The following is an 8,892-nucleotide window of genomic DNA, read 5'->3' on the forward strand; positions in this document are numbered from 1 at the left end:
AAAATTTTATTAATAAATGTAATTAAAAAATTGACTTAATGTAATGTTATCAAATGTAATTAATTTAATTATAACTTTTAGAATGTAATTTTAATTTAATGTCATATTATATTTGGTTAATTAATTAAAAAATACCTTATTATAATAATTCCTTTTAATATATTATAAATTAAATTGTAACTTTCATTTTTTTTTATTTTTCTTTCTTTAGAGATTACTAATAACATATTTTTCGTAAATATTTTTTGTTTGTAGAGGTATATAAATATAACATCTATCTATCTTGTTATCTTTAATTATAAATATCTACAAATTATATTTACAAAATATAATATTATTGCGCACGTACACAAATATCGCATATATTTCTTTCCAGTAAGAATTATTTGCTTCGCTTTTTTTGTGGCGCTTTGTTTTTTTCTTCCATTGATATTGTCTTGATACACAAACTCACTCTAATTGATTCGTTTTTAGTTTTTGTATTACCGTATATACTACGCTTTATAAATGTGGCGTTCCGTCACGGAAACAGCTCTTCCCAATCAGATTTGCCCAATAATTGATTGACAGAGTATGATCTTGAGAAATTATTTGTCACCCCACGCAATAATGTGTTCCAGAAGGAATACATTGAAATATACCTGAATAAGAATCAAGAATGTCCCGCTTGCCAATCTGTTGGGATTAGTAATATTTTACTTGTAATTTTGATTGCAACCTTGTAAAAAATATTTAGAGAATGTAAAAGTTTAGTATGCTTGATCTGATTAGTAAAAATGAAATAGAAAGCAATTAATAAATTTCGTTAAGGGAATATTTAACTTTTCTTAAAATAAATAAATCACGGCCGGTTGCGAAATATTCCACGTAGTGAGTGTTTGTTTCGACGTTATTCTCGGGTAACAATAAAGATACAACGCCATAAGCTCAATGTATTTATGTCGTACAATTGCCAGGCTGTATCTCCTGCCAGTTCGTAGAAAGCATCTATTGAAATTGTTCGCCAGTCATCCTTTCGAAGACTGCATAGCGAACAGGCGTACATTCTGTTATAGTTGTAAAATATTTTTAAACCAAAATGTGTTGAATCAAACCTCCAAAACACCCGTCTGGAATCTCTTTGAGCCAGCCGAAGCCATAATAGATACGCCAATCTTAACTCGTTATATCTTAATCCAAACTAGTGAGAGCCTGAAAATTCGAGTGAATGGTCACATCGAGCTAGTCCAATTTGACAATTGTGCTTCCCATATTATCTCCGAGAACATTCCCCATAGGATTCTTGAAACTTACCGTTTATTTGGATACAATAAAATAAAGGGCACAATTTTTAATTGAACTTTGTTCCTTCAATTTTTCAATAAACGGTCCACTGCCCGATTACGTCGTTTTTGAAAATTTATTCTAAATAACAGTCGACTATTCTGTTCCACTGCTCTAAATAAAAAGAGAAGCAAAAAGCTATTCGAAACTGAAACTATCCTTTTGACTTCTAGAAAAAAGTTGATATTTTCTATCCTTGCCGGATCTCAACTGATAATGACAGTGTTCAGTTGAGATGCTCTTATCATGCCGCCAAGTCACTGTCTTAATCTTAACTTACTGCTACCTACTATGGCTTAGTTCTACTACTTCCTACCCGAACGAAAGATAAGTGAGAGCAAAACGATGGGACGGCTTTGCCTCTTCACAACGTTTCTCTAATATTTTAGTTGTTGTTACATTCCTAGCAATGCAAAATTATATGCCCATTTGTGGATAAAAAATCACCGCAATGTTAACTTATTTAAGAAGTTATTAAATTAATAATATATTAATAACATTTTAAGAAATTTTAAAATTATTATTTATTACGGCGCTTGACAGTGCAAAGCTTAATTATAGATTGGTGCATAATTAGTAGGCGTTTTGTTGACGTGCTATATTTTAATAAAAATATGCAATATTTTATAAATTTATGAATGAAAAGATCCATCTACTTTAACGTCATGAAAACGCGTGTCGATAATCGCATACACATTCATCATATTACGTTGCATCACGTTGAGAAAAAGTACAAAGTATCAATCATTCCGTGATCTCAACGACCTTTGCGGCTAGAGCATAATCAGCAAAGGTTGACGCAAGGAATGGTTTGCCCGTTGCAATTCTGGTGATACTAATTTCGAAGATTAGCCAGGAAGAGGTCAACCATCGGATTTCGACAATCATGGACTTTTGGCACCCGTAGAAGGCGACGAAAGCTTGACAACTCGAATGCTGGCCGACCACTTCAATGTGGATCATTCAACCATCATTCGTCGCCTCAAAAAGCTCAAAAAGTAGATGATGGCTAGGCTCCGGATTAATCATTTAAAAATGTTGCAGTTGAATTTTTATGTTCCTTTTTGCATAATAAATAGTAGATAAGAACGCCTGATAATATCGCACCGTTTTATTATTATAGCTAACTTCTTCGCATGATACATCTAAAACATGATAGCTTTGATTTGAGTTGGTCTACACTAATATATCATTCAGATAGATCTATTTTTAAACCTTCTTATAAAACTAATTAAAAATAAATTACGTGATGTAAATTAACTTACGTACATAAATATTTCGGAAGACCTTAAAAATATTACGGCAGTAGATCTCCAAACGTTACGGCAACTACAACATGAATTATACACAGAATGAAATATGAACTTAGGAACTAAGAAATTTTGAAACTTTGTTGCTATCTACAACCACACGACTCCACAACCATATTCGGGAATGTTTTTTGCGTGGCTGTGTTGTTACTGTCCATGAACATTAATTGCAATGAAGAGTATTGCTTGGCCGTGCAGCATGGCACTAGTTCAAGATGTTTACGCCTATTGCCTGATCGGCTGAGTAACTTTTGAAGAGTTGAGCTGTGCTGAGATGTGGCCATGGTCACACTCGCTACAGAATTACAAGAGCCACGGCAGAAATAAGCATCATAACCACGCGGGTGTATAATCCAATCACCCCAGCCGATATCATCAAAGTTTATGAAAAGTTTTTCACGACAACACTCAGTCACGCCATCTGTGCAATTTATGCTGCGCTTTGGTCGCACTAGATGTCGTCTGTTCTGGGTATCGACTATAATGAACGGACGGTAAGCCTTATTGGTTGATATCATTTGTTCCATGGATCCAATGTCGCAAAGCTGACATGTAATTTGTATTAGGTGGCTAAGGTCGTGATTACCAAACCAACGCTTAATTGGCCACTCAATATCAATTTTTAACCATTCATCTACAAAGTAAAATAACAAATATTCTGGTAATATTAATATTATTTACTCGCGCGTATTTATTCGCTCTTTACTCTAAGCCAATCGCTAAAACAGATCCGTCCAAGAATCGGAGAAATAAATGCGCTATTGATCAACTCGAATTTTGTAAAAAATTTAGTCTTCCCACTACGTCTTTCTTTGCTTCTACTAATCTTACCACGGATTTGTTTCGAAAAATCATAAGTTTAATGTAAACTCAAACAAATGTAGTTTCCTTCGTCAATGATTATCTATATTAATCGTGAAATTGCAAATTTTCTCGTCGTAATAAACAAGTGATTAATAACCCTTCTCCTTCGATGTAGTCAACGTAAAAGAATCAGCAATCCCTGATGTTTTGGGCATGGGAACTTAAAGTAGAGCTTGTTTGTAGGCAGAGCTACCCAATTTTGCTTGCGGATCCTCGAACACATGCACCGGAAGGCTGAGGTGATCATGGGCGACATGAGTGTTTCTAAAAGACTCGATAATTTTGAGCTTTGGCGTAATTTGTGCTGTACTTATATGCTTATCTACAGATACGTCAAGACAAGAGTTTTGCACAGATAAAGTAGATTTGCCCACTAAATAAGTCCTATCACAGGACGACGCGCCTTTCCCAACTATTCCTTCTAGAGTAACCTGCATAACATACGACACACGACCGCGAGGCGTCTTTCTTTAACCGACCTGCCTCCTGTAGGTCAATTTACCAGGAATGCTCTTTCACACCGGATCTAATATTTCCACTTTTAAATCGAATGTTCACAAATACTAACTCCTTTCTCTAACTCTTCCTACCTCTAACTCCTGCTAATCACCAGAGCGTACAATAAATAAGCCTTGAGTGGCTCTTGACGTACAAAAAAAAATCTACTTACCGTGCACATTGACCGGTTGTATAGCTATGGTTTTGATTACTGGTAAAAATTTTGATTTTAATTTTTGTTGTTGTACCTCTGACACCTCGATGATCATTTGATTCAATAAATTCTCCTGTCGTTTCGTATTTTTTTGGCGATGGCTTTTAAAAAGCCACAAAACTGCGGTGCTAACATCGTAGCTATCAGCATCAGCATCGTCTATCTTGAATGAGAAGCATATGGAAAGTTGCGAGCCGAACTTACTACATTCACGTTTTTCTAAATTATTAAAAATAGATGAATGTTATTACTTCTAATGTATTTCTCCTTTTCTGTTAGACTTACCAACTTGTAGAAAAATAAATTTTTTACTGGTTCTAGCATAATAATCATCGAATTCTTTTTCAATCACAGAGCCATGTTCGTCGTTGATAGTTACTCCTTCAGAGATTGGTTTCGGTAGACCCACCGCCGAAACATTAGGACGTTCTTTGAGGCGCAGTTTTTCTAAGATTTGCTGCTTCACAAATTCAATACGTAATTGAGTAAGTTCTTCTTCGCTTACATGAGCAACTTTGCGAGTGCTTTCGCATTTCGGGCAGCGAGGATCTCGTTCTTCTCCCACTTGTTTTGCCTCCCCTACATTCGGCAATCGATTATCAATAACGTCGAATGGGATTTCACCATTTTCTATCCAAGGTTTTCCTTTACTTGACGCTGCAGAGACATGAGCATTACTCTTGTAATTGGCTTTGATTTGTCGCCAAACTCGTGGTGAACTTTTCATGTTTCTCTCATTATAAGTAGAATGATTTTCTTTTTGTAAAGCATGCAAATGCTTTTGGCGTCCAGCAAAATGTTGAATCTTTCTGTCCATATTATGGGGTATCTGCAGCGGTTTTTGTGGCGCTAAATCCTCTACATGGCCCTCTTCTGCTTCATTTGAGTTTATCTCATATTCTGACACCTGACCATGATGAAAATGGGAATGGAAAATGTAGGGCATTGATTCATTACTTTTCTCATGATGCCGTTGTCTCACAAATTCTGTGCTTGGATGAGATTTCACGAGAAGCCTTCTGTACACATGTCTGTTTTCGAAGGTCAAAAAAGTAAATAATACAAATGCTATGAAATATTTCGTCATATTTCAATAGCCTTTTTTTAATTTCTGGAGAAGGATCCCGCGGTGATCAATAGATTTTTTATGAAATAAAGTTTTCTCAAAGACTGTTTACTTTTAATCGGCTTTGCTATATATGATTTGCTACTATCTCTTGGGTAGCATTAAGAGCTTTTCTATTGTCCATTGTTTCATTAAATTCATAGGTATTTTTGAATATATTAATTTTGAAGGAATTATTATGCGTAGTAATTTTTACTGAAACTGAAGAATAATCTGGAAAAGTTCACACGGAAAGCATTTCTGAATATATTAAATGCAGCAAACAATCTGGAAGCACAAGAACAATATTTACATCTAATTATTAAGCTTTTAATAAATGTTTAAAATTTAAAAACTAAAACCAGCTTTCATATATATCATTACAAATTTTACACAATTATCACCGTTGTATTGTCATTAATGACGATTTGAAAAGTTTAGACCAATTTTTCGTTTCGAGGTCGGCGTTTCAACTCGTGTAATGTAAAAAAAACGTTATGTCGAAATTGCACTCTCTGCAGGTAGAATATATATTTAGATTATATATGAGTTTATATATGTAGTGTATCTTTAAAACTATTGAGTTTATTCTAGCCAGGCCTAAGATAAGTTACTGCTCAACATTTTCTTCGATTCCTGAAGTCTTTCAATACCGGTTTACATCTTTGACTGTAGCAAGCAAGAAATCTTTGTTCGCCATATTTCAAGTTTTAATGCCCATCGCCTTAGGCAAATCTCAAACTACCTTTTTAGCTGGAGACGAATAATTGGTCTACTGATTCATTTACCTCTAAGACTTTAAATGGCATTGTTAAATATTCTTTCCCATTCACCAGCTATTGCTGGCAGAATTTTAAAATTGGTCAAATCGGCTAAAGGAGAACAAATAACACGATAAAAATTTCCATTTCCATATATTTTCTAGTAGAGAGAGTATCGAAATTTAGTTTTTTCGGATTTTTTTTTTTTTTTTTATATGAACGTGGTTAGTATCTACAACTTTCGGGGAATGTAATTTTCTTATTTGACAGTACACAACAACGAAAATTGTATACTCCAAAACATGCATACTATTTGTCGGTGCGAAAGGAGGAAATTACAATTATTACCTGAAGCTTTCTTTTTACATCGTTTAAGTTATACACAAAAAGTTTCTAGTGAGAGCAATAATGTGTCAGTAATGATGGCTACAGTTATCCAATGTAGTGATATTTCTGGAGTCAAATTTTCAAATTTTCTGTTGCACTGGGAATCAATGCTTCGTTCTACTTGCAAAGGTTTTCTTGATCATATGCCTGAGTTAGACGATTTTCGAAGTTGAATTGAAGGATATTTAATGGGAAAAGAAGTCGAAAAAATTTACCGCTTCTTCCAGGCTTCATGCATGCGTAAATCATAAAATAAACAAACTGATTTTTGCACTCCGCAATAGCGGGAAGACTAGTTTTTAATTATATTTGTTCAAGGCAAGTCATTGATATCGTTATTGTGCTTTCGCAAACAGGCGAATGGTTAATTCACCTCCGCAGTTTACAAGTTCTATAATTAAGAATACACAAAATTATGTAAAAACAATACGGTTAGTACGAATACTTGCAGACCGGAATGGAATTTCTAAGCCAATTCACATATTGACCTTCGTTTCTCTAATTATACTTTTTTCCGCATTTTCAGATAGCGAATTTTTTTACTAGCTATTCTATTACTTGAGGAAACGTTTAACTGTACGCAAAAAATGGCGGATAATTATATAATCTCAGGATTGAAGCCAAGTGATTTGAAACTTCAGATTTCGTAAAAGCAGATGTGAACAACTAAAAATGGCAATAATTGACAAGGACATCTAGCAGAAACTATTCGAAATTTTCCTTTTCACCTTTACAGCTAAACATGCTATAAAGAGCAAGCATCTTAACCGTTAAAAAGTTATGATGATTTTTTTAAGCATCACCCTTACGCACATATGCTGATTTTATTAGCACTAATTTCTTTAAATGTGTTTATAATCACTGTGTAACCAAAATAAAAAAATCTGTTATATATTAATTATAATAAATAAGTACAGCACTTGATGTGCAGTTCTACGATTACGCCGCCAATACAAAGGTAGGCACAATAGACGATACGGAGCAAAATTCGCAAAGTAATTTTATATTTTATATTTCCGCACGAGTTACCTTTCTTTAGAAATTATAAAAATCAATCATCAATTGCAAGAATTTCAATTTCACGAACACTTATTGACATGCCGAGATTCAAGTAATGCTTTGATTTGTTACCTTTCGAAGCATATGAATTTATTTTATACAATTGAATTGAGTGGTTCCCTATCACAAGCATTAAAGGGAAATTTGAGTGTAATAGAGCGCGTCGCAATGGACTTGTTGCTATTTGTACATTTATATAAGAAATATCTATACATATATATAAAAGTATGTGCATTTTGCTCTCTACCTTAATAAAACTATTCAATACAAATCTAGTCAAGAGAAAATAAGAGTAAAAGAATAGAAGAGAATTGCTTGATTTAAGTTTTGAGTGAAATTACATCATTCATTTTATTTCGGACACATTTTCCAAAGAAAGATGTGTACCCCTGTGTACTTTTTATAATTCTACTATTTGATTCGCTTTTTGTCAAATGATAGTAGACCTCTTTGGCAGGAATGACGCTTTAGACCATAATTTAAAAATATGCTTTGGGTTAATTTTTTGGCTAAAGTTATCAAAATCACTATAATATTCTTTTATTATAAAGTTCATTGCACTATTATATCATAAATCGCTCACTACATTTCTCCAGTTATTTTCTTGATAAAGCACCCTATACCATCGTTTCCATATATATTTCGTATAAGCCCTTACATGAGAGCAGGTTGAAAATGTGAACTGACATGATCCAAGTTTATTAAAATTTATTCTCCTCTCGAAGACATCGTTATTCCGCAACTACTTTCATCATAAATTACTAAAATTTAATCTTCGTTGCCACGTAAATGCTTACTGATACTATGCATGAGAAATCGTTTAGGGGATGGGTAACAAAAAATGCACTCATGCGTCCTAAACTTGGCAGAGTTGATTTCCATGCCAAATAACTGACGTGGACCAATTTTCGCTATGAAATGTTAAAAATTAGACATTTTTCCAATATAAACCCCTTACTTTTCGTAAATATGGGATATATGAGGTATGACCTAGTTAATTCAAATTTTTTACATCAGTTTAGTGTGATGGTGAGTAGTTAGCGGTCGAAATATTTCAAAAATTTCACTGTAGTTTCATTTAAAGACTTTTTCAGGATAAAGCCATATATTGTGAAGAGTTTCCGGGCTCGGCCTAACGTAAATCAGGGTACCGTGTTTCGTGAAAATATCTCAAAAAATGCGTCGTAAAAATTGTAAGTTGAATACAAAAATTAACGGAAAAACAGCAGACGGACAAGTATGATTAGAACCATTCAGGAAATGATCCCGATATAACAGGTCACTCGTTTTTTATAAGCCGCTAGTGCGCGGGTTGACCCGAATTTTCTCCGTGGAAAATGAATTTTGAATAATCTTCGAATGAGCCAAAGT

General features: G+C 33.9%; 1 protein-coding gene across 1 annotated transcript; it reads right to left on the minus strand.

The window, feature by feature from the left end:
* Positions 1-521: 521 nt before the first annotated feature.
* Positions 522-7,585, minus strand: LOC119642338 (inhibin beta A chain). The gene is made up of 4 exons (XM_038041469.1): positions 7,492-7,585; positions 4,495-5,602; positions 4,168-4,428; positions 522-3,267 (listed from the first exon to the last, which is right to left on the minus strand). Exons 2-4 carry the CDS (start codon positions 5,294-5,296, stop codon positions 2,720-2,722), a joined length of 1,611 nt encoding a protein of 536 aa, XP_037897397.1. The 5' UTR covers positions 5,297-5,602; positions 7,492-7,585; the 3' UTR covers positions 522-2,719.
* Positions 7,586-8,892: the final 1,307 nt, after the last annotated feature.

This window comes from Glossina fuscipes, unplaced genomic scaffold (genome assembly GCF_014805625.2).
Source record: "Glossina fuscipes isolate IAEA_lab_2018 unplaced genomic scaffold, Yale_Gfus_2 222, whole genome shotgun sequence".
Lineage (NCBI taxonomy): Eukaryota > Metazoa > Arthropoda > Insecta > Diptera > Glossinidae > Glossina > Glossina fuscipes.